Source organism: Diabrotica undecimpunctata, chromosome 8 (assembly GCF_040954645.1).
Source record: "Diabrotica undecimpunctata isolate CICGRU chromosome 8, icDiaUnde3, whole genome shotgun sequence".
Classification (NCBI taxonomy): domain Eukaryota; kingdom Metazoa; phylum Arthropoda; class Insecta; order Coleoptera; family Chrysomelidae; genus Diabrotica; species Diabrotica undecimpunctata.
This window is the reverse complement of record NC_092810.1, coordinates 45,622,679-45,650,359: the sequence shown is the minus strand read 5'-3', so window position 1 is coordinate 45,650,359 and position 27,681 is coordinate 45,622,679. Positions and strand designations below refer to the sequence as shown.

Sequence of the window (27,681 nt, the reverse complement as noted above, 5' to 3'; positions counted from 1 at the left end):
GGAGTCAACTACAGTGCTAAAATATTTGGCTTGTTTTAACTCCTCATATATTGGAATCTTCACTCTTTTAGCCATTATTTATTATTATTTTATCACATATAATAGATGATGGGTAATTTGTGTGACCGGAGCCAGAATTTTCATGTCTTGAAATATGTTTTGCCAAGAAAGGGTAAAGTCAGCGAATTATTCCAAAACCATCAAATAGTTTCCATTCCTCTGAGAACCTATTATACTATTGTCCCTCCTGAGAGCTAGACCTCTTAAAATAAGAGCCCTAATGGCAGCAAAAAATACACTCCGCTAAAAAAGTATCGCATCACCTATGAAACTGCAAATTTTGTATTAAAAATAATTTAAAACATGAATTTATTACTGTTGTTTTTTTTTGTTTTTTAAGTACGTAACAAGTATTAAAAGAAAAATGCAGAATGTACGAAAAACAAAGGTTTTATTTAATTCCTTTCATAAATTAGAAGTAAGCGCACAAACAGCATTGAATGAAAAAAAAAAAATAAAAATAAAAAGTAATGATAATTTAGTAAGACGTATTGCCTCCTCTAGCTCTTATAACATCTAGACAACGTTGTGGCATACTTCCAATTAATCTTCTTAGATAATCTTGATCGATATTATCCCATTCTACGGTTAACAACCGTTGCAGGTCCTGAAGATTAGCTGGCGTCACATTACCAGATCTCACTCTTCTGTAAATATGGTCCCAAACATGTTCTATTGGATTTAAGTCCGGGCTGTACGCTGGCCAATTCAAAACTTGTAAATTTACCTCTTGAAGGTATTCGGTAACGATTCTTGCGACGTGTGGGCGTGCATTGTCATGCATTAAAACAAAGTCATTACCAATACATTGGGCGTAAGGAACAACATGCATATCCAAAATTTCTCTAATATACCTATCAGCAGTTAAGGATTCTCCATCTAGCTGTACCAATTCGGTTTGAACCTTAAGAGATATTCCGCCCCAGAGCATAATAGATCCTCCTCCAAAGTTTGTCGCCGGTCTTAGGTTGCATTGAAAATAACGCTCGCCATCTCGTCTATAAACTGGTATTCTTCGATCCGAAGTGTATAAACAAAATCTTGACCCATCCGTAAAGAGTATGTTACCCAGTCGTCGATACTCCAGTTTACGTGCTCTCTTGCAAATGTTAGACGTGCTATACGGTGTTCTCTTGTAAGTCTCGGGGCAGTGCCAGCTACTCTGGCCCTAATTCCAGACTGTCTTAAGATGTGCCTAACAGTTTCTGAAGACACACGTACATTTCGAGTCTCGGCTAAGTCATGTTGAAGTTGAAGTCTTCGACACAAAGTCTGAAGGACTAAAAATCTATTGTCCACATGCGTAGTTGCTCTTGGTCGACCTGTTACAGCTCGTCTTTCATAAAGACCAGTCTCTCGGTACCTTACTACCACTCGTGATACTGTCGACTGATTTACACCCACTAAATTTGCCACATATCTCTAACTCCTTCCGTTTCAATGAGAGAAATTATTCTAACCACTTGATCTCTCGTTAAATTTAAATTTATATTGTCACGTCCTTCCATACTCAATATTTAATACGAAATTTTAAATTAAACGCAAACTGTATACTTTTTACAAAAGTAAAATAAAGATTGATAATATAAAAACTAGACAAAATGGCAATTAACATTTTTTTTTCTTAAACAGTAAGCTGTATATACAAATTTATTTTTAATAGAAATTTTAGAGAAATAATTTAAATTAACCAAATGCTTTCAGAAATATTTGTAATTTTATAAGTGATGTGATACTTTTTTGGCGGAGTATATAATAAAAATGAGGCTAAGATAATTTTGAACAAAATTGTTTATTAGCATTGTTTGTGTTGAATGAACCGTTCTCTCGGAAACAACGATTGAAGCGATCGGCGATTTTAAATGTCAGTAATGCGCGCGAAATAAATGCTCAATAAAATTTGTATCAGTTCGGCGCTAAAAATTCTATATCTTTTGATCCGAGGATCCTATCTACAAAAATCAAGATGCGTTTTAAAGGTAAAGAGTGCAGCTTTCGTATGCAATTTTTGTATTTTGCCCCAACTGAACTTAGTTTTTATAAAGGTGTTAAATAAATAAATGTGACGCGATTTTTGCCATTTTTTATGATTCTCATGAGATCAATACAATGTATCCCCTTCATTGACCGACCACTATTGAGTTTCCATAACTAGAATCTAATCTTTAAAACCTATAGCATGAAATTTTTGTTTCGAGTTTTGGCAACAAATGTGAGGCATTTGAAATATGCTTAAAAAACGCAGAATTCAAACTTTCACATTACAAACGGTCTAAAACGTTTAAAACTGCTCTTTTTTAATTACACTAGTACGTTTTTTAAAAGTACTTCACTTCTGCTATAAATTACACCCAAAACCGTCTTCTTGGAGGTATTTCCCGTGACGTGCGATCATTTGTAATGTAAAAGTTTAAAATCTGCGTTTTCAGTCATATTTCGAATGTCTCATATTTGTTGCTAAAAATCAAAATCGAATTTTCATGTTATAGGTTTTGAAGACTGGTCTCCAACAATGGAAATTTCAGTACGACCGGTCAATAAAAGTAATAAATATTATTGACCTCAAGAGAATAATAAAAAATGGCAAAAATCGTGTAGTTTATTTATTGAATAGCTTTATAGAAACTGACTTCATTTGCGGCAAAATACAAAAAATGCATACAAAAGCTGCACTCTTCACCTTTAAAATACATTTTGATTTTTGTCGATAGGACACTCTGATCAAATGATATCGATTTTTTACCGTTGAGTTGATACAAATTTTATTTAACATTGATTTCGCGGGCGGAACTGACATTCAAAATCGCCGGTCGCTTCAAGCGTTGTTTCTGAAAGAATGGTTCATTCTACGCAAAAAGTGCTAATAAACTTTTTTGGTTTAAAATTATCTCAGCTACATTTTTTATTTGAAACTTTTTTTTACGTCGTACGTATTCTTGTTAAATCGATTTTTCGCGTTTTTACTCCCCTACGTTTTAGGGGAAAGCCCAAGGGTAAAAGTGGTAAACTTTTTTGTATCTTTTTTGGGGTCCCAAAAGTGATATTCTTGGCAAAATTCAGCTTGTTCGTATGATTTTTAGGGGTCAAATCTCTGACGACTGGACTATTAAACAACACAAACAACTACAAAGTACTTCTGAAGAGATTTTTATAAACAAAATTACCGATACGATATAGCCAACACGCAATGCCTAAATTATAATGTGTACATTTTTATTCCACTAGGAGAATATACTTCTGTATTGTAAGTAGAGACTTTGCAATCTTGCATTGTGTATCTCGCAGATAGTCAAGCTGCCAGCTTTCAGGTTTCAGGTCACTGGGAAATACACGGAAATGAAAGATTTGATGATCAGCTACTAAATATTTTGATTCAAAATGCATATGCATATAATGTATATAAATGTATATAGAGCTGAATTACTGCGGAAGACAAGCCAGAATCAACCTTCGTGACTGGATATCCGTTAGCCAAGGAACACTTTCATACAATAGGGCTGTAGCAGAGAACCAGAAATAGTCAACCAAGTGACTCCGAGAGACGGCTTCCGAAAAAACGTATTATCATTTTATCGAAAGTGTAGGTTTGTTAACTTCCTACTCAAGGCTAGAAATAGGACTAGATTTAAAAGCTCCTACGCATACTCCGAGTGCGGAATTTTGGATTTTTTCGGGCTGATATGTATACTATATTGCCATAGTTTTATTTTGAGCGCAATAAACTTGTATAAACATTAAGTAATAGAGATTTATCTGCACCCATTGACATTTTGCTAAAAGTTTGACATTAATTTAGTCTCTTTAAAGCAATTTCTCTCAGTTTCGCTTATGTTCTAGTGTTTCCAGTTTCGATTTATTATCAAAAGTTAAGCCAAGGATTTTGTAATGATCTACAGTCGGCAGAATTTTTCCTTTTAATTTGATAACTGGTTAGTGGTCTTCTACTGAATTATTTACTATATTGAATGGGAATTACCCACAATTTTAATTGAATACATTCTATTTTACATTTCTACTTCCAATTTAGAAATCATGGCCAACAAAGTTTTTTTTTTTTAAATCTACTACTAAATCAATCATTTAGTCACTTAATTCATTCACAGCCTTTATAGCGGCAAGAATTGATCTTTGTGAAACTCAATTTGATTGGGTATATATTTCGGAATAATCTTCAATGGATTTAACTCATTTAGGAAGAAAATATAGTTTATCGAGTATAGAATCATGAATTATAAGAAAACTATGATATATTTATTCTATTTTCTCTAGAGCTAGAAGCTGTTTCCACAATCTTCTTCTCCAAACCTCTTGTCAACACTGTTTCCTCTTCAAGGTGTCTACTATGTATTGTGTGTCTCATTTCAACATCGCATTTAATCTGGTGGAGTCTAATGAGACATGCTTGTTGACGATCTTAATTCCGACATTCCTAATAGACGGCCAAACTACAATTAAGTACTTTTCATACAGAAAATTATTAGATTGTGACTTATTTGAGGAATCTAATTTTGTGAATATTTACATCTTTCTTTTAGATATGTCTATTAATAGGATATTATACAGCTATTATTATTGAGAGCAATAACCATAAATGTTCATTAAATCAAAGGTTCATGACAACTGTTAATAAAATCTAAATTTTCTTAATGTTTGCTAACTTTTAAAGAAAATAGTCAACGAAGATATAGAATAAAAATACTTTATGTTATTAGAATACAGATTTATTAAAATTAAAACTATAATGTAAATGTATAAAATGTATTAGGTACAGTAAATACATTTATTTTTTGAAAACAAATAAAAATTATTAATATTAAGATGTCCTTTAAAAAATGGAACCGTTTCGACAACTGAGATGTACCTAGTAAATCATAAAGGCGCTAATGAAATAACCATATACACCCCAAAAGAAAATGAATAAATAGATTTTAAAGAAATTAAAAAAATCTCATATATATATATATATATATATATATATATATATATATATATATATATATATATATATATATATATATATATATATATATATATGAATTTCTAAAAAAATATAATCCGACCCTGTCTCACAACTCTGTGGGAAGGTCAGTTACTTGCTTCCATTATTGTCTTTATTATATTCTTGGCTTTATAATTTGCGTTTGCGGTCAAATGTGTTTCAACTGTATAAAAATAAACAACAGATGTTATCTAATAATTTCATAAACAAAATTATAAACACACATTCTAGTAAATTGTTTCCTAAAAATCTGTGATAATGTTATGACAACTGACAGTGACAGCGTCTCATCAAGGGATTCTAAATCATAGTAGGGAGGGATGGGATATTGGTAGTTGGGTTTTGTGTGGGGGTATTTTCATGTGCATTTTCTTGACAGTTGTGTATTTCGCATAATTAGTAATTAAATTTAATTATGGCCTGTAAAACGTACTAATTAATTTCTTCACGGTCCCTCTTACTCCTCTGTTTCCAGTTCCATGCTGTTAATTAGTTACCGCTCCTAATTTTCTACTTGACAAGTCAGGACCTCACTTATAGGACATGGCCGGAGAGGCAAGTCATAAGAAAAAAGGAAAAATATCACGTCAGGAGTCAAATAGATCAGGAAAAGATTCAGAAATAGACGTCGATAGGCCTATAGCAGGTGCCAGCACTCAAGACAAGACCAGAAGTGGAATAAGAGTGTACAAAATTGTGGTTTTAGGTGATGGGGGTGTAGGAAAATCAGGTAAAAAACAATATACAACATATTAATTTATTCTAAATATATTCACAATCCGCATATTTAAGTTCTATTTTTTATTTACTTAATTAATATTTATTTATTTACTATAGAAGTAAAATTTAAATGTATACTAAAAACTTTATAGCAACTGAATTGCAAGCAAATTTCTAGTTTTACTTGATCTGATGAAATCTTATACAGAATGGAGATATCTTTAATCCTAAAAGTTCTTTTTGAACTTCTTTCCATGAATGGTTGCAGTATACTTGGAATACTTCAACTAAATTAATTTCCAACTTTGATAAGTTGGAGCACTTAATTATAAGTATTGCAGCACTGAAGAATAAGCACATAAGTATTTCTAATTGAAAATGTTAAGTCTATTTTTGTTATGTTTCATTACTTGGTTTGTATATTTTCTCTTCTATCTTTGCATATTTTCTCTTCTTCACTCTCCTCTAGAATATAGATGTTTCAATATCTTTTAGCTTTTTGTGGCTTAGCTATTTAGTAATATATTGATAGTTTTGATCTTTTTACTATATTTGATAAGGATTATGTCAAGTAAATGCATCATTTTTACTTTACTTGTTTTTTTAGGAGCTTTTTAAATAATTATAACAATTAACTATGATTCAACAGTATATAATGAAAATGTCCTATTATCTTGGCATTTCCCTAATTATGTATGTTTGTTCATTGAGGAGAATATATATATATATATATATATATATATATATATATATATATATATATATATATATATATATATATATATGTATATACATATGTTACGACAATAATGTAAATTGGACATTGATGTTAAAGACTGGGCATTGTCATGAATGTCCATTTTCCCAGTTATTAAAGACAATGCCCGTCCTTTAATGACAATGACATTAGCTATTGGCCAATGTTGTAAAAGAATAACTTGAAATTAGAGTTTTCATAAATAACCCATCAATAATAACAGTGGCCAGAATAATTAAAATTAAGTAATTTTGATTTTTTGATACTGCAATAATTTTAAAAATTATAATTTATTTACTAACCTGAATGATGTGCTCGATTCTTTTTTAACTGAATTAATTTTATTCCTGAAGGTCAATCTGCAGTTTGATTTTCATCCATCCATACCCCTAACATTTCTTCTATATCCCTGTTAGCTTGCTCAACTGACCCCTGCCTGACTTTGACTGTGTCTGGGTTTTTTGTGAAAAATTTTTACTTCCGGCCACATAGTGTGTAATTTAGTTGGAACTGAGTTAAAGAATTCTCGTTCATTATCGGAATGTACAATAAGAGGTGCACCAAACGTTGTGTAAATTTCCAATAAGTTTAGTGCAATTCCTCAGCATTTTTTGTTTTTAAGGGTTTCAAGATTTCAAATTTCGTAAGATGGTCTTGGTATACTATTATAAATCTCAAATCATTATAATTTTGTGACTGCATGTTAGTCAAATCGATTTGAGCACGTGAATTAAATTTTGAACACAAAATTGGCTTCGAAACCAAACCTTTTCTTGAGTTACTATTCTTTTTCTGACATGTCACACAAAGTCGTAGGTAAACCATTATTGTTTCCTTAGCTACATTAGAATAAAGTTTATTTATTTCGGAAACCATACGATTACGTCAGCCATGCTAAATTGCTAAGTGCGCATTATAAATTATTTCAAATAATTCATTTTACAAACCATTCTATAGTGCTTTGTTGTTTTTTTAGCACTGGTGTTCTTAAAACATTTTTCACTTCTTTAATTTCAGTTATTTGGTTATTGTATTCGTCACGGTTTACAAATAATTTATTGTCTTCATGTTTTGACCTGATTATTGAGTTTATATAATTATTAAAATGAGTGCTCATTTTGTTGATATCCACAATAACACTATTTACATAAATTTACTACAGATAATTTCAGCATGAGAACAGAAATAAAGTAAACAATTTAGTATAACCTAGTTTCTAGTCACAGTTTCAACATTGACCGGATGGGCCGATGGGCAACATTGACCAACAACGGGCAATGTCGACATTGGCCGGACAATGATAGAAATGTTATCAAGAATTTAAAATTATCATAAATGTCCAGTTTCTATGGACAACAACTTTAATATCCAGCCATCGTGTCAGCAATGATTATATATATATATATATATATATATATATATATATATATATATATATATATATATATATATTTACTGATCTTTTTTTTGTGAATATTGTATTATGATTAGTTTTAGTTATCATATCAGTTTACGTTATTATTACTTATAAAATTTAATATCAAGTTAAGATAATATTTATTTGTTTTAGCTGTAACCTTGCAATTTGTTAGCCACAGTTTTTTGGACTATCATGATCCAACAATCGGTAAGATATTTCTGATTTATTTACATATATTATAAAATCTATATCTACAACAAATTTTTGATAACTCCAAAGAGTTAAGCACAAAAGATTTTGCTTTTGAATATTTTAAAAATAGAAATTTATGATAGACTAGCTTACCTGGTGAACTTCATACAGAAAAATTTAATTAAACTCAACGTTTCAAAAGGCGCTAATTCATGTGGCAACAAAATCATCATTTATGCTGAATGGGATGGAGTCATTCAAGGACCTTGTAATAATGTAAAACAAAAAAAATGATGGGCTACCTAAATGTTTTTTCTCAACAAATCACAAACAACATGAAAAAAAGACATTGTAGTGACGTGTCTACTCAAGTTGAATTCTTAATTTAATAAAATGTTTTTATTTTTACGTCAAAACAAATCATTTAGTTAGTAGTTTGGGCCTACAGTTATTGCAATATTACCAAATAAAAATACTCCTAAGATCAAAATTTTTTTTTGCTGTGAAATTTTACATTTTATTGGTGATTCTACCAAAATATCAATAAAATCGGTACCAGCAGTTTTTAAGTTATAAATGGTGTAATTAACACGATTTAGGACTTTGTTTTATATAAGTATATGATATATATATATATATATATATATATATATATATAATTTATAATGTATAAGTATATATAATTTTTAATACCACTTTTTAATTAGAAAAAATTATCTGACGAATAGCTCAAGACTTTTTCCAAAAAAATCACTATTTTGTATATTTATGGTCAAAATTAAGAGTGCGGTTACATTCTCATACTCATATTTACATACTCATTTTTTTTGTGAAAATGTCCATAATATATTGTGTCAAAATTAGAAATCATAATGTTTATGAGTCGAGGTATCGCGAGTTAAATATGGAATTTTAAAAATTTATAAAATCAAAATTTTTGCTTTTTTCTTATTTATTTACTCATGTTCCCCCACTCTAATAAAAAAATGTTACTTAGAAAAACTGTGCAGATTTTCATTACCAACATTTTGGTAGAGGTAATGGGTTTTCTAAAGAGCTATAACGTTGTAATTAGTTGCGTAGATCTAACTGGCAATGATGCACTGGAAGGTTAAAGCGAAACTAGTCTATTTTACCCTTCTTCATTCTTTACTGCTTACACAACAACAATTTACAACAACTTACAACAATTTTTTTCATTCGAAAATTCGGTTTTGAATTGGTTCCTCTTCAAACTCGTTAACGGACCCTTTGGAAGTTGAAGTTTTGTTAATAGTTTTTCGAGGTGATTTAAAGCGTTCAGCAGGAGATTTATTATATGATTGTTTGATTGTTGGACAATGTATATATATATTATATATATATATATATATATTATATATATATATATATATATATATATATATATATATATATATATATATATATATATATATATATATTCACTGTGTTGACAAAAACATCACAAGCTTTTTTTTCAGAAACTGATATACACCATATATAATTTGTCGACCTTGGCTATGAATAAATTTTCTGGAACTACTCATATTTCTACGTCTTTGCTATATATAACAATAGAAATAAAAAATTAGTTAACAAAAAGACTTATTCAGTAAAGCCACAATTTTTCGATCAGATCTATACCATATTTAAAAACAACATTTTTATTATTAAAGTGAACAAAATACCATAAAACAAATTCTAATTTATTAAACATATAATAAAATAAATACATAGGTACTTTACTTTCCAATAAATTATTTCACTCTATAAATGTCACTAAGCTAACAATTAAAACTAAAAACTATAAATTTAAAAAAGAAATATATTGTACTGCACTTTTAAAATATTTTGAGTCGATACAACCTGAACTTAGAACTGCTAAAGAATGACATTTATCGGTGAAACTTTTAGGATGATTAGTACAACTTATTTCAGACGTAAACTTGTGTTCTGCGCCTAGACATAATAAGAATAGACTATATACTTTGTCTCAAAGTGACTAGTCTCTACAGGGTAAGATATGCAATGCTAACCTTATGGGAATTTCGCCAAGACGTTGCCAGTTTTATGCAGTGAGCGATGGCGTTCTCTATTGTCTATCTTTCAAAATAAACGGAATAAACCAGGAGTTCTCAACAAATCCTCACGTACAATTTTATGTAATTTACAAATATCTTTTGCTAATAATTTTACATAAGTAATACTATACATTATTTGTTTCTAATAGTAACTTATCAACTTTTATCTTTTATTAGTAGCAGTAGTATAATAAAATGTGCATTAAATAAACATTTGTTTCAAAGTTTAAAATAATTCCGGTAATTTCTACTAACTGCCAAATTTAAAATGTTATTTATGTCCCTGCGGTGCTAATTACTACCATACTGTGTAAGGAATTTGTAATTTTGGTTGATATCAACTGCAAATACTTTCTTCTAAGTTATTCAGTAATTAAGAAGCAATTAGAGTAATTCTTGTACAGAATATGTTTAAAAGCTTGATACATCCAGGGCCTTAATTAGTCTTTATTTGTTCTTCGGAGCGCGTAAACATATTCGAGTTACGATTATTTGTACCATCTTGGATGTACTGTTAATGTTTTGTTATTGTTATTATTTGTTGGTGGCTGTTGTTGTGATTTCTTGTTGGCAATTATTGTTATTTTCTGTTGTTGGCTATTGTTATATTTGACGCCGAATTTTTACCGCAAAATGGAGGAAATTGTTCAATGGAAACGTGGAAAAGCTCTGAAACTTTCAAAGAAGCAGATACTAATGAATATTATTAATTATCATCTTAATCAGGATAACAACGATTCTGTATCAAGTGTAATTAGGAAAGTGTCAGAAATGAGTGGTGTTTGCGAAAAGACTCTGTTTCGCATACGACAGGAATATTCATCACCTGCTGGATTATAATCTCCAAAGAGCAGGCCCAAGAAGCGAAAGGTTGGTAATTCTCGTGACAACAAGTACGATGAAGCTGTCAAGGACCAAATTCGTAGAATAGTTCATCAATTTTTTCGTGACAATATACCACCAAAAATAAACACCATATTACCTGTTGTAAATGTCGAAGAAACTTTACCAAAATTTTCACGGGCCACGCCACATCGCTTGCTGAGTGATATGGATTTTGTGTTTATAAAACGTGGCAGAAATTCAATTTTGATTGAAAAACCAGAAATCATCTCGTGGCGTCATTGTTATTTACGCGCAATTCGTAAATACCGTGCAGAAGGATACAACATAGTGTATTTTGATGAACCATGGGTAAATATCGTGCACAGTGTGAAAAAAGAATAGGTTGATAAAATAATTATATCTCATCGCGATGCTTTTGTTCGTGGTCTGACAATAGGATTAAAAGCTCCAACAGCTCGTGGTGCACGGTTCGTTTTATTGCACGCAGGATCTACCAGTGGATTTGTTGATGGAGCAGAGCTCACGTTTTTGTCAAAGAAAATACTCAGGACTACCATGACGAAATGGATGGACCGACCTTCGAAGATTGGTTCGAAAATAACTTAACGCTAAATTTGCCAGAAAAAAATTTGTGTGGTAATGGACAATGCCTCCTATCACAGGAGAAAGTCAGAACAAATTCCCAACAGTTCAACACTAAAAAAATATATTCAAGAATGGCTTCTGTCAAAGGACCTATTTTTTGAACAAGACTACCTAAAATGCGAGTTACTTGATGTAGTCAAGGCCTTCAAAGCAAAATATGACAGGCACATAATAGAAGATATTGCCAAAAAGCACAATGTGAAGATTCTGAGGCTCCCACCCTATCACTGTGAACTCAATCCCATCGAAATGGTTTGGAGTGAAGTGAAACGGTATATAGCTGGACGCAACGCGAATTTTAAAGAAGCTGAAATGCGAAATTTAATTACAGCAGCGTACCAGGTCATTACGCCAGAGAAATGGAAAAACTACGTAAACCACGTAATAGCAACAGAAAAAAAAATGTGGGAAATTGACAATTTGTTGGATGATATCGAACCAATTATTATAAATATAAATAACGGAGATAGTGATGACAGTGACGATAATAATGATGATGATGATAGTGAAGCAGAAACTAAATGTGACAGCGATTGACAGAAAAGGGACTAAATATAATGGTGTACAATTATGATTACTTACACTCGAAATTAAATACAATGACTTCGTTTATTTTCAACTTATTTATTAGTTTTATTTTTGGATATTTCTACGTTTTGTTACTGCCAAAATATACAGTGCGGTTTTTAAAAGTCCTTCCCCCCTTAACTTTTGAACGGAACAATACATAAATACATAAGTTTCTTTATATTTTAGTTTTATTTTATTCGATTTTATTTAAATCTATAAACAAATGGTTTGTATCGCTAGCACATACTTTAGAATTAAAAACAAACTGCTTGTGTGACATAAACAAAAGGCATTTCTTAATTTCTATTTTATTTTAATTTAACCCAAGTATGTTGTAGCAAATATTATTTATGTTTGACAACCACTGACAGAAGGAAGCCAGACAGGGTCGTTAGTGGGCATTAGTACTTAAGCTACCCTCAACACAAAAGATCGATTAGGCTAAGTAGTAAGAAGTGACGTTTATTTTAATACAAGTTTACAAAGAAGTATGGCATCGATGTTTTACATTTACCATGTACAGACTAGTCACTTTGAGACAACCTATTGTCAGCGTAAGCAAAATAGTGAAACGCGGATCAGTCGATCGGTGGTCTGTCTATCTCTCTTTAGCACCTAGCATAATAAATGCACCTTCCACCTCCAACGTTCCATTACTCCCACATAATATATATTAGTTTGGTAGATCACACGCGTATGACAGACAAAGATAGCTAGACCACTCAAAGTAAATAATAGTCGTTTCACCTCTTTCCACAGAGCGGCGCATACCTTACCTAGTCTATTATTATTTTTATGGTTCTGCGTCGATATGACTCATAGCTCTTTAGAAAATCCATTGCCTCTATCAAATTTGTCCGGTAGCCAGAGAGTTATGGGTTTATCGAATACTATTAGGGCGTTCGTCGCTCCCCTAGTTATCAGAGTAGCCTAAGACAAGAAAATAAATAATGATACAATAAAAATATTGACAAACTAGAAACAGATGATGGAGAAATTTCTAAATGATTTACTATAAAAAAATAATTAAAGGAGTTATATTTAAACAAAAACTAGTCTGTAGTTTTAAATTAAATAAATTTAGTAACATTTTATAAACGTTATAGGGATATTTGAAAAATTTTTTAATATTATTTTCAATACAGTTATAATTTTAATTTTGCAGAGGACTCTTATCAACAACAAGCTGTTATTGATGGAGAACCTGCATTATTGGATATTTTGGATACAGCAGGACAGGTAATGCAATTCAATAGAGGTTTGGTTATTGGTTTTATTAAATCTGCGAACATGTTTTTCTAAAAATCATACAATACATACTATATATTGCTTTGCTAGTTGTTGCTTGTATACATCTTAGTTACATATTTTAAGAGAAACAAATCCTTTTAGGTGGAGTTCACTGCCATGAGGGACCAATACATGCGATGTGGAGAGGGTTTTTTAATCTGCTACAGTGTTACTGATCGACACAGCTTTCAGGAAGCTCTCGAATATAAGAAATTAATCCAAAAAGTGAGAGCTTCCGAAGACACACCGTTGGTATTGGTAGGTAACAAATTTGACCTTCATATGCAACGTAAAGTCAGTACAGAAGAAGGTAAATCTTTGGCGAGACAGTTTGGATGTCCCTTTTACGAAACATCAGCTTGTTTAAGAACCTATGTAGATGATGCTTTTCATACCTTAGTTAGGGAGATACGGAAAAAGGAAAGAGAAAAGCTAGGATTGCCCAGCAATGAACACAAGCCTCATAGGCATAGCAAATGGTGGAGGCTTAGGAGTATATTCGCGTTAGTCTTCAAGAGGAGGAGACATCAAAATTATAGCTCATAGGTTTGTGGACATTGTGGAAAATTTCAAATCTTTTTTAACATCATTAATTGTTTGGATAAATATGCTAAATACGGTTGGATGATGCATTGGAATGATTCGCGGACGTTTCGAACAATGTATTTATGATTTAATTCAAGATTTGCCAAAGTATTTTGAAGAATATACAATATATTTGACTGTCTCATAAGAAGACTAATATCTCACTACCACAATATTGTACTTTGTTGTATTTAAAGGTAGCAGGACCTACCTATAACGTACCAATTGAAAATCCTCACTTATAAAAATAATGCAATTTTTTTTCTAGAAACACCAGAGTTATCAAAATTAGAATCTGGATGATATTTGCATTTCCTATTACTTAGTTTGAGTTTACTAATTTGGAAATTTATTTGAATTTTAAAGCAGATTAACGAAAGCGAACGAATTTGTAAGTTCTTTCGTTTTTTCTCTTGATTTTGTCGAATATTATATCCAGCATGTTGGATATTATTACGAGTCATTTAAACAGATAGGAATATTGTACTCTTTTACTGTGTTCATCTAAATGTCAAATATTTGCCATATTTATTAATGGAACAATAATATTAGTAGTTCTTATTTTAATTATGCAGTATTCTATATACAGAGTCAGAATTTCCTATGTATTATTTAAAACTAGTACGCAGTACAAACCAACAAACTAATTCACTATCAACTGATAAGTAAAATTGATTCATGTATATATGTCGATTTTGTTTTTAAAAACATTTTCAAACCCCAATGAATACGTTGCCTCCATTGTTTTTACAGAGCTCAGCTCATCAATAAATCTTACTACTGTCCTCAAGACTTTAAAGATAAACCGGTAGCCTGCTTTTCTCTCTTCGAGTTTGTCTTCAACCTATCACTTTCTGTTGTGTTGCAAGTAGAACGAAAAAGTAGGAGTACAATATTTTACATAGAAATATCAGTGAAATGCCTTTTGGATGGTGTTTACGCTGTTCTGTGTAATCCTCTATCAATTGTGTACCAGAAGTCATATATGCCTGTCTTGTGTAAAACATCTGCCTCCGTTCCCATTACGATATGTTTCGGTCTAGTTGGAACTCAGTCGCCACTGGTACAGCCCAATATAGATTTGCAGAAAAAAGCGGGATTCTTAGCTAAGTTTCTTACTCAACAGAGTAAAACTGTGTAGCGATATCTAGTTTGAGTGACACTAAATAGACACTACTGTATGTAGCAACCGTAAAAATATTTGAAAAATACCTCCCTTTTAGCTAGTAAGTTGTGATTTGCAGCTTTCTGTGTTTACTCTGATCATGGTTATTTCTTATCTTTATTGAGATGTTTTACAATATATATATATATATATATATATATATATATATATATATATATATATATATATATATATATATATATATCAACGGTTCAGAAGAAAAATAGTTTCAAACTTATGGTTCATTTCAAAACGAACAATGGCTGTAGAACAAGACATACTCATCTACATAGAAGAAAAACGTTTAATTTGGTATGGACAAGGTGGATAGCAAAGATTTCGGATTGGAGCCCAATAGGAAGGAGGAAAAGAGGTAGACCCCGAAGATCATGGAGGGATGAAGTGGACGAGGTCATGGAAAGACGAGACCTTAGAGATGGAGAATGGCAGAAGAGAAAGGACTTGGAGACGTTGGCTGAAAGAAGGAAGGCGGCGAAAGCTGTAAAAATCCTTATATAGATAGATAGGTTCATTAAAGGTTGTTAACTTGTTTTTTTAATACCCATCTTAGCTTTCTTTTGACAGTTACGATTTGCAGGATGTCCTATAAATTATCGAACTTGTGAAACCTTTGGTTGAATAGAAAACCCTGTAACTACATAAAGAAAGTAATCGTTAAAGAAAGAAATTAGAAATGTATACCAAACAACCCCAGAGTACAGTAGGTTAAGCATGGACAGCATTCATACAGCTAAACGACATTTTGAGAAATAGATATAAATCGTTTTCATATCTTAATTTCTAATTTGTCATTTTTAATATTTCGCTAAAATTAGTCAAAATTAGTAAAAATGTGAAAAAAAAAACAATGTGGACAGTATATTCGTTACGGGTTTGAACGACACAAATACTCACTTAGAATATTAAGTGCTATTTAAAATGCACCGTAAAATTAAGTTAATTACACGTTTAAATCCTTTAGTTACCGATTTATAAAATTCGTTTAATGTAAATTGGCAGAAACTATGTTATATAAGATAAATAATTTTTAACATAATGAAACTTTATAATGAAAATCGAAATAATATCGGGGTCATAAAAATTACTACTTCGTATTCATGTTTAACTTTTTGTGACCCAATGCCGATCAGCATTGTCAATATTTATATTTTGCTGTTTAAAATAGTCTTTTGGTGCCAGTTTTTGTATTTAGTACCCGGAGTAATAAACAACAACAAAAATGATCACTGGGAACGCTTTTCGAAAGAAATGCAACATGATTTTTACGGTCTGCAAAAGGAAATGTGGCGCTTTATAAGAGGTCAAAGAACGGAGGTTGAGCGAAGATGCAGGTGTGTTTGTCCTTACACCTTGTCGTGATGCCTTTGTTTCGCGCACCAGTCATAGGTCGCTGGTTTTTTCCCTTGGGGAACAAGTTTTGTCCTTAGGGAAATAGGTTCACTTTACTTCTTTGAAGGACCACCCAGAAAACTGGGACAAATGAAAGTTTCGAAAAGAACGTTTTAACAAGTCTATTAAAACAATTACAACAACGTATTTTGGACACCGATAACTTGCTTACGATAGCTGATTTATGAAACTAAACTTTATGAAACTATAAAACTAGATAACTCGTCGGTGATACAATATTGACACGAACTGAGTAAATTTATTAATATTCCGACTGTGTTAAATCTTCTGAAGTGCGGCTGGCGCGGGTAGGAGTCTAGAGCTCATCCAATGCTGGATTCGAACTGATCCCAACTGATTTCAATCACTCGGCTAGTAATCGTTTCTTGACATTCAGAAATCTCCCCCCTGACCCTCGACGTAAGTAAAGGATATGTTTACATTTAAAATACCTTCGACTTTCCTTTCATTGGTAACATTGATTACCTGCGAAGGGTAACTTTCGTTAATGTTGGGAAATTTCAAATGACTCAAACCGATAATTTGGAATTACTAATCCTTTTATTGTTATAATTCTTTGACGATTTTAGGAGCTTATGTCTAGAAAGTTATATGAATGCAAGTTATCAACGCCGTACAGATTCTTAGATGGTACAAAGGAATTTTATAAATCTAAACTAATATACAGTGTGATATGATGATACAAAAATAAAATAAAAATATTAGATATTGTTGTTACGCAACAGAGGTAAAGGAACTAATAGAACCAAAACACATAGAAAAGGATACGGGGATTGACTACCTAAAAAAGCTCTATGCAGAGGAAGCAGAAAACAGAAAAGTAGCAGGTAAAGGCGGGATACCCAACGAATTACTGAAATATTGGGGAGCAGCAATGACAGAACAATTAATAAAATTAATTAATAAAATTATAAAATACTATTAGTTCTACTATTCAAAAAAGGAGATAAAAAACAGCCAGAAAACTACAGAGGTATAAACTTATATACTACGCTAAAACTTACAACTAAAATTTTAAAAGTGCTAATAAATCACGAGGATAAGTTTAGCAGATGAAAAACAGGGTTTTCGTAGTGGAAGATCGTGTACAGATGCAGTATTCGTTATAAAGCAAATTACTGAGAAATCACTAGAGTAAAATAAACCAGCATTTCTGTGTCTGATTGACCTAAAGAAAGCGTTTGGCAGAGTAAGTCTCAAAGATGTAATCCATCTTCTGTATAATATATAAGTTCCCTTAAATATTATAAAATCTATCGAAAACGTCTACCAAAACAACAAAATGGAAGTCAAAATAGATGGACAACTTACAGAACCTATAGAAATAGGCAGCGGAATAAGACAAGGGGACTCATTGAGCCCCATGCTCTTTAATTTGATCATGGATGAAATCATCAAAAGCGTTAACAAAGGAAGAGGATACAGAATGGGAAACAAAGAAATAAAAATACTCTGTTACGCAGACGACGCAATATTGATAGCCCAAGATGAAAGGTGGACGAAGAGATTGCTTGAGTGGAGGTTAGACAAACGAAGTAGAAGAAGACACCCTACTCGTTGGATTGACGATCTCAACAAAATGTCAAGAAATTGAATGAAAAGTGCTCAAGATAGAGCACAATAGACAAAAATGAGGGAGGCCTATGTCCAGCAGTGGACGCAAAGGGCTGGGTGATGTTGGTGATGATGAACATTTTAAATGTAAATTAAAGGTTTTTACACCGTGTTGTTGCAAATGCTTCAATTAAGTAATTGTGCCAAATGTTTTTAATTAGAGATAGTGCAAACACTCCTGACCGTGGAGCTGCGCGAAGGCGGAGTCAAAATTCACGTAAAGGCAGAAAGGTTCTATTGTAAACCAAATTTCGTCTACTGCACAGTAGTCAGTAGTGTTTGCACTATCTCTAACAGGCAAAATTTTACCCCTTTGCATTAAAGTGGGACTACTTACTTTCAGGTATCACTAGGTAGGACTGAAATCGTTTAAAAAATTGTAATCCGTTTGGATATTCCAATAATTTTATAAAATATTATACCAATAACAGAAGTTATGTAAGTTTTTTTTAACTATGGTATACGGCCAACCACTTGAAATGTTCTCTTTGTAAGAAATTTTAGAATATTTAGATCAGATAGATAATAGACGTCCGGTATCTAATAATTTTCGTAAATGTAAATTTATTGTTCCGGTATTATTTAAGATTTTCATTATAAACGTATGTTATATGTACGTATGTATCTAAATCGTATTTTAGACTTTGTAGGAAGTAACTCCGAAGCTGTAATAATGACGAAAGTCATTAGGAATTGTTTACATTATGTAAACTGATTTTATTTTCTTGAAATTGTTTAATTAGGAGTGGTTGAATTGTAAGACCAGTGTTGCATTTATAAAAATTATTGAGAATTTGAGATATTTGTTGTGTAGTGTTAAGGTACCTAGAATATTGTTGACGATTAAGATTTTATTTATTGTTTTTTTTTACAAATATTTGCCGCTCAGAGGCTTAAATGCAATATGACAATTTTTTAGATATGTATAGATTTAATCTACTTACAGGGGAAGTTGAGACCAAAATATATGTTTAGTCAAGCATTTACAGTGTTCCTCAATTTTTTATGCACCAGGTAATCGGTTATGTTTCAACTCACGCTTTTTTCCTTAATATTTCTCAGCTTATTCAAAAAGCATGGGAATCACCTAAATCTATTCTGTATTTGCTGTCAATTGCGCGACTTATATTTATTTACTTATTTCCAAAATGCCGCTTATACTTTTACATCTTGTATTATAAAAATTCTCATAGATATGGAATAGATTTTGAAAGAAATATTTACAGAAAAAAACTTTAAATACATTTTTTTTTAAACTGACTGACAGTTAATCTGAGAATCTAGTCGGCCAATTTTAATAAAACTTGATGTATTTGGTTTGGTTTGGTTTTCTCGATGATAGCTTACCACAATTTGACAAAAAATAATAATAATATTTTTGTGACTGAAAAAAGTTAAAAATGGCAATTTTTCAAATATCCGCCATTTTGTTTTTTAATTTTAATTTTTCTGTAAACTATCACGTAAGGGCACTTCTTTTTAAAACCCTTGTCGAATTTTATGTTTCACATTTACCGTTCCAAAGATTAACTGTCCCCCATGGAGCAGAAATTTTAAGGACGAAACATTTTTGGCGCTATCTTTAAAATACTTTAAAACGTTTAAGTGCCATATATAATAAATAAGATACAAAAAAATGTTGAAAAGTAGATGGTAATGTAGCATTCTAGACGATAATAGTAGTGTTCTTCTTCTTTAAGGGCCCTGTCCGCTGCGAATTTTGGCTATTAACATTACAATTCTGATCTGCTTAGTGCAGTTCTGAATAGTTCAACCGATTTAAGCTCGAATTAATTCCGCAGATCTTGAATCCACGAGTGTCTTCTCCTTCCTGTCACTCGCCTGTTGTTCACTGCATTAACCTGATTGTAATTCATCTATGCTACTGGCAAGGATCACTCTGCCATCGGCATATCTTATGTTGTTGATTAAATCACCGTTTGTTTTTACACGCCCTCCGTTGCATTTTCCAGATTTTTAAATATTTCCTCGGAGTAAATATTGAAGAGGAATGGGCATATGACATACCCCTGTCGAATACCTCTTTTGATCACCACACTTTCAGTAAGTTTAGTGTTCTATTTTTAGCAAATTATGGTACCTCAGATGAACTACAATTTAAACAACTTAATGCACAATTTATAGAATGGCAACACGGCGTAAACAAGTCCATGAGCGAAAGAAATTTAACAACAAACGACTGCGAAGATAGGAAGAGATGGTGTTAGGTATCGGACAACGTCGAAAGACGTTCTAAACCGATGTATATATAATGCACAATTTATAACCGCAGTAACAAATACTAAAAACTTTTCATTATAAACAACCTTGCTTAATTCTAATTTCAATAATTGCAAACTAGAATAATTGATCGTAGATGCCCAAAAAGTTCAAACCTTTCTGGACTTATTTAACGAAGTTCAGTAATAGCATGTTGCCGTAACTTTTCCAAAGAACTTGAAGGATTTGTGTTTATTTGACTTTTTAAATATCCCCACAAAAAATAATCTAAGAGATAACTATGGAGATTTTGGAGGCCATTCAATTAATCCTCTTCTTACAATTGAATGTCTAGGGAATATTTCATTGAATTACTCACGAACCGCTACAATACATTCTGGAAGTGCTCCATTCTGTTGAAATATTAGGTGAATTTCGAGGTATCGGTTATCGTTTCCTCTTACGTTTATTGACATTGTATAAACAGTGATTTCAAGTAAATCCAAATACATGTCTCCAGTCAACTAAGCTGTTAAAAAATGGTCCAACAAGACAATCGCCAAATATTCCAGCCCAACCGTTCAACGTTTCTGAGTTGTAGAATATACTTATACGAGTCATTTTTCGGATTGGAATGAATCCCAACAACTATTATGTTGATTGAAATGAAATTAACTTCTTACTAACCAAAAAAAGTATATATTTCAAGGCGTTGAGTTACCAAACCAATTTTCCACAGACTTCGATCACAGAATAGTGAAAAGTAAAATTAGTGATGAATTCGACCGTTACTACAACAATAAAACACTGAAAACTTTTGTTTTCAAAATGGGTACAACGAACAAACAATAAACAAAATTGTCACATGGGTCACATTTAGTACTTTATTTAAATTGTACTAGTGACAGTGGCAAAGTCACGGGTAGGGAGACCTGACAGTGGTGAATATGACAGAAATATGTTCCCTGTGGAATTAAAATGGTTTTGCATTTCTTTAAAAAAGTACTCTATATATATGGTATAAAGCAAGTGCCTAAATACGACTGATTGCCTGGTGCTTTAGTATTTTTTGAATGACAGCATTTATACTACTTAAAATTTATATTTTGTTTTTACCAAATATTATTCTGTAATCTTTGTGTTGCAGATGTGATTAAAATGCACAGTTATTTTTAATATGGGACTATGATGACTTTTTTTTTAAAATGTGTTTGTCCTTTTATTAATATTTGGTGGAACGATAGTAACTAATGGAAAAGACGATGTAATGGGGAAGTGTAATAATTGTATGGTAACCCTCGAATAACAAAAGTAGTCAAAAGACGTATATTGATTGAGTAGGCCACCTAGAATGATTGGATGGTATTATACAGGTCAATAATATTGAAGGGAGGTTACTAGATGGCTGAGGGCACAAAATGGAGACAAACCACGAAGGAAATGAAAAGATTCAGCCATGAATTACTGCTTGTAAAAGGGTGGGAATCAGAGACTGGAAGCTGATAAAAAAGACAGAAAGTTGGAAGTCGGAATTTAAAATACAAAAAAATATAATTACACCACACTGGAATCCTAATATGAAAACAAAATACATTATTTTGACTAACTTACGAGCGACCAATATTCATTTATTATTTTTATTGTAGTTAACAGATACTTTCTGCATCAATGTCAAAAATTCATCTCTCATGTTGTTAAAATGATACATTTTAATCACGTCTAAATAAATTTTCTTTACTACATAAATTATTTTTAGTTACCTATTTACTAGTAATTTTTTCAGGCTAGTTACCTAGAAATTTTATATTAAAATTTGTACATTATCACGTTACATTACAAAGTTTTTAAATATATCTTTTGTTCTAGTCATTGATTGCGAAATGTATCTTAATAGAATGCACATTATATAAACGTTAAAGTAATAAAACGTGTTGCTAATGTTTCATAAAAAGTATTATCAGGAGTTCAATGCTAGGAGCTTATTGATCAATTTAAAGTCACATTGGGCTCATGATATTTTTGATTTCCTATGCTTGGTATTTTTCGGATAAAATCTAAGTGGTTACATTTTTATGGTATCATTAAGTAGCAAAATGCCAAAAGCACCCTGGTTGAGCCAAATTTAATATTCGGAGAATTTACAGCCATACTATTAAAATTTTTATATTTTGTTCTATTTGATAATTTAACTTGGGAGATGCAGAAATTACATAAGTATTTATAGACATTAACAATCATGTATAAATTAATGTGCTTCCGTAAGATCCATTCCGCATATTTTTACGGGGTCTGGTAATATATGTGTTTAATTTAAATTAATCGCATAAACAATATTTCACTATGTTCCGAAATAAGAAACGAATTTCTATTAAAATATTTTTTAGCTTACGAATATGCAGCTTTCATGCCTGTTGTTGATATACAAGGATTTTTTTAATCGACACAATTATTTTATGTAAGTGTTGGTGTATATGCATGTTAAAAATGTTGACAATCAAAAATAGACGAAATATGTGTCAAAATCGTTTATTATACTAATGTTTATATTCACCTGAACGTAATACTAGATCGTTTTGTCAAAAATCTCGAATTATTTAAAAAAAAACTATTAATATCTTTTATTTTGTCTTCTTTTTCGCTACATTAGCCCTGCGAATTTTTCGAAACAGTGCTGGAAGTCTAATGTTATCTCTTTGATGACTCATGCCGCTAAAAATCGTTGTTAAACATATAAAAGTTGCTTGGTACAAGTTTGAATGAATTATACAGATTTTTGTTAATATTTTTATTGGTTTTCACGTGGGGGTAGCTCAGTTTTGTATCGTCTTCAATGTAATCTTGAACATCTTCCACTCTCTAAACTTGTGTACATGACAAATATTATTTTTTTATTTAAATAAAATATACGTTTTATCGTATGGGATATAAGTTTTGAGAAAAAAAACTTAGGTGCAGGTTAAATTAACAATCTGTACTTATTGTATACTGCTAAGGAAAATCCGCAGCTGCAACTTCATCTTTATTACAAAATTCTGCCCAGTCCCTTAATACATGGTCCAAGAGAGCAGCCTTCAGGTTCTCTTCCAATAAATATAAAATAATTACATTCACCAGGAAATACAATAGCTCTAAAATACACAAAATAACATTAAACGGAGTAAATTTAGAGTTAATTGATCATTGCAAGTTTTTAGGACTAACTGTCGATAACAAACTCACCTGGCGTCGTCATATCTTCTTCTTCTTCTTCAAGTGCCATCTCCGCGGCGGAGGTCGGCAATCATCATAGCTATTCGGACTTTTGAGACGACGGCTGCTCTGAAAAGTTCATTTGATGTACATCTGTACCACTCTCTCAGGTTGCGCAGCCATGACATTCTACGCCTCCCTATGCTTCTCTTTCCTTGGATCTTTCCCTGCATGATCAGTTGGAGCAAGGTGTATTTGTCTCCACGTGTAATATGTCCGAGATATTCCAATTTTCTTGTTTTAATTGTTTTTAAAATTTCTATTTCTTTATTCATCCTTGTCAGAACCTCTTTGTTTGTGACGTGTTCTGTCCACGATATTCATATAGATGAAATATATTCACGTCGTCATATAGATGAGATAAAAGACAACTGTTTAAGCAGAATGAATCTGTTAAAGACATTGTCCCACTATCAATGGGGTGCCAACGAAAGTGTACTACTCAAAATATATCGAGCTATAATCCGATCCAAAATAGAGATGACAGTTGTAGAAGAACAAAATGGTTTTCGTGCAGGCAGATTCTGTATAAACAGCATATTTTATCTAAAGCAGGTTATTGAAAAAAATATTAGCCCACAACCTTTCAATTCGTGTAGTCTTTATAGATCTGACAAAGGCATACGATGGTGTAACCTTTTCAATGCTCTGGGTAGCAATGAAAAAACAAAGAATAAATAAAAAAATATAAAAGCAGTACAACAGCTTTACAAATATATTAGTAAGGGTTTGAAGCAATGCTGCTGCATAGCACTACACTCTTCAAAATATATCTGAATGAGGCGATCTCAGTGTGGAAAAGAAAGTGCTGCAATATGGGCATTCCACTCGAAGACGAGAGATTGAACACGATACACTTTGCTGACGACCAAGCCGTTCTAGCTGAAGACGAGAGTGATATAGACTATATGATTAGAAAACTGGAGGAGGAGTACACCAAGTGGGGCCTTATAATTAATAAACAAAAAACTGAGTATTTAGTTACAGGAGAAAAACCAGAAATCTTACAACTTGAAATGGGAACTATAAAATCAACTGAAACCTTCAAATATTTGGGAGTCCAAATAACATCAAAAGCAGGAAGTAACGAAGAAATACATTCTAGGATTCGCCAAGCAAGATCAGACACTAGACTGCTACACGGATTATTGTGGAATAATAAAATAACAAAAGAAATTAATCAAAAATTAAGGTAATGGAAATGGACTATTGCAGACGATGTTGCCGGCACACTAGACTTGATAGGGGGAGGAACGTAGACACTAGGAGAAAAATAGAAATTGACCTAGACATAATAGATACTATCGGTATGGACACCTGCAGTCCATATGCCTGCAAAATGGTTGGCAAAAAAAGATAGAAAGATGGATTCACCTCACTAGAAGAAAACGAGGTAGACCAAGACGGTCATGGAGAGAAGATGTCGAAGATGCCATGACCGGCATGATAACTGTAGAGCTGTAGAAGACTCGCCTATTATATATATATATATATATATATATATATATATATATATATATATATATATATATAAATTTAAATTTTAATATTAAATAAAAAAACAAAGCAAACTTGTTGAACTTAGCTGGCGTAGTTGTTGACTTCAGATGATGGCTTGGATGTACCTGATTCTAGCTGCTTGTTGAATGCATGTATGTATTTTCAGGTAGCCGTTGAGTTTTGCATAGCAACTGCAGTTTTTTATTCCATGGTCAACCATGTGATTTGGGAAGTTCCTGTGTGGTACCACGAGGTTGAAGAAGTTCCACTCATGTGGTTAGGGTATGCCCCAACAAGAGGTGGACAACAAAAAATTAAAATGAGAAACCTTATGTTAGCGACTGCATAAAATTTCAAACATTTCCTTGCCAGAAGATTAGTAAATATATAAAAAAAGCAGATGGCAATGATTAAATGGATGAAGGGATTAATACATTGAAAAAGACAAAAGACAGAAAGTTATATATAAAAACGAAGTCAAAGAAGAGATTTAATGATATAAGTGAATTTACGTGTAGAAATCGCTTTAAATAGATAACAGATATGCATAAAAACCTTCCCTTCAATTGAAGCGAAAACTGACATGACAGAACGGAGTCGCCAACTCCAAATATAGTTTGTCGCTTTGAGTAGGGCATAAACATCATCGACATTTTATATGTCTATGGCATAAAATAGAATGGAGTATAAAATCGAAACAGTGGAATTAAAATTGAAAAATAAAGGTTTACCTAGCTGGCGATTTCTGTATATATTATGTTTCCCTAGTCGAAATGCTGAGCTGAACGCAGATCGCAGAAGTGAATTCTGACAGACGTAAACATAGATTAAATAAAATTATTCCACAAAAAAATTATATGAAATAAAATTATTCAAAGAGGCAGATAACTGAACTAAGTCTGAACGAAGAATTGGAAATTAAAGGCCTTGGGGAAAGATGAATAAGGTCTGAAAGGACAGGCTGCATCCTGTTGCAAGTTCTAAGTTACATAAGTCAAAAAATTCGTTAGTTTTTTTTATCAGCAATTTATCACTAGAAAATTTCGTGGGTTTATGGAACTTATCAGTGTTTCTGAAATAAGTGTTTTAAATCAAAATTTAGGAAGCGGTTTTTAAACGGAAGATTATTTTTTGTTTTTAAAAATTCGTTTTATCCAATGTTGCCTATTTCCTAAATGTACATAACAATAAAAGCAATACCATTTTGGGCGTTAAATAGGTTGGTAATAAACAGATGAAGAGGTGTCTTTATCTAATAACAGGTATATATTTGTAATATATATCGAGATTACTGTAGTGAAAGAAAAGCAAAAGACTAGAGGTGATAGTGGCTAAAGTCGATAGCTAATAAATCAATAATGTTAGATTTAGCCGTATTTAAATCGGAAATAAAATATTGTAATATTTAAAGTTATTAACTGATTTCAAAGATTTTTTACAGACAGTACAATACTTTTTCGTAGTTACAGAATTTGTATTTATAATAATTTAATTTAATATAATACTTATAAAAATACTTATTAATGACGAAGTTAGAACACCTTAAAACTTGTTCATAGTCATTTGTTGATACGGGGTGTTTATTTATCAGTACGGTTAATAACTTCGTTATTATTAAAAATTTTTACACAATTTATATCATACCTATCTGGAAACACTTTGAATTCAGAGGCAATCTTTTTAACAAAATAAAGTTAACAAGAATGAAAAATTTAGCATAAAGAATAGACTATTAACTGGATTAATATTAATTGGTATTGATTTATCTTCGTACTACTTATCCATCATTACCTCTACTATTTCTTGGCCCCTCTACTTAGGAGAGATATTTGATTATTAAAAAGGCCACTTAGTAACCCAGACCCTGCGTGTATTGTAATAAAAATCCAAATGTTAGTTATTAAAATAAATGTCTATATAAATATATGTATACAAGTCAAGATATAAAATGTAAAAAAAATAAAAGCAATAATGTGTTATGATATATAAACCTGTAACTATTTTGCGAGTTATTGTGTATCAGCAGGTATGCGGTATTACCAGTTATTTTTTTAGAGCCCTAAAATAAAATATAGCTTTAATGTAATATTTTTTATTTGAAAGAATAAAAAAGTATTCTTTTTTGAATTTGCTTTTTATTTAAAAATCTATATAAAAGTTGTGAATCTTGCGTAGCAAACTGCTTTTACAAAAGAAACAATGACAATATATCTTATCCAGATTGAAACTATATTCTCTCATGTTGGTCTGAGACCGTGAGTCCAGGACAGGACTCACTGACAGGATAAACTGCGTGGAGAAGTTCTCCATTCCAAATACGGCGCTTCAATGGCTAAT

General features: G+C 31.6%; 1 protein-coding gene across 2 annotated transcripts; it reads left to right on the top strand.

Moving 5' to 3' along the window:
• Positions 1–5,144: 5,144 nt before the first annotated feature.
• Ric (Ras-related protein interacting with calmodulin) lies at positions 5,145–27,471 on the top strand. Of its 2 annotated transcripts, XM_072540192.1 has the most exons (5): positions 5,145–5,789; positions 8,107–8,163; positions 13,456–13,529; positions 13,683–14,126; positions 22,980–27,471. In XM_072540192.1, the coding sequence occupies exons 1-4, from the start codon at positions 5,603–5,605 to the stop codon at positions 14,124–14,126; spliced, it is 762 nt and encodes a 253-aa protein (XP_072396293.1). In that variant the 5' UTR covers positions 5,145–5,602; the 3' UTR covers positions 22,980–27,471. The 2 variants fall into 2 exon arrangements, with proteins under 2 accessions (XP_072396293.1, XP_072396292.1); XM_072540191.1 differs by having other exon boundaries at positions 13,683–27,471.
• The last annotated feature ends 210 nt before the right edge of the window (positions 27,472–27,681 follow it).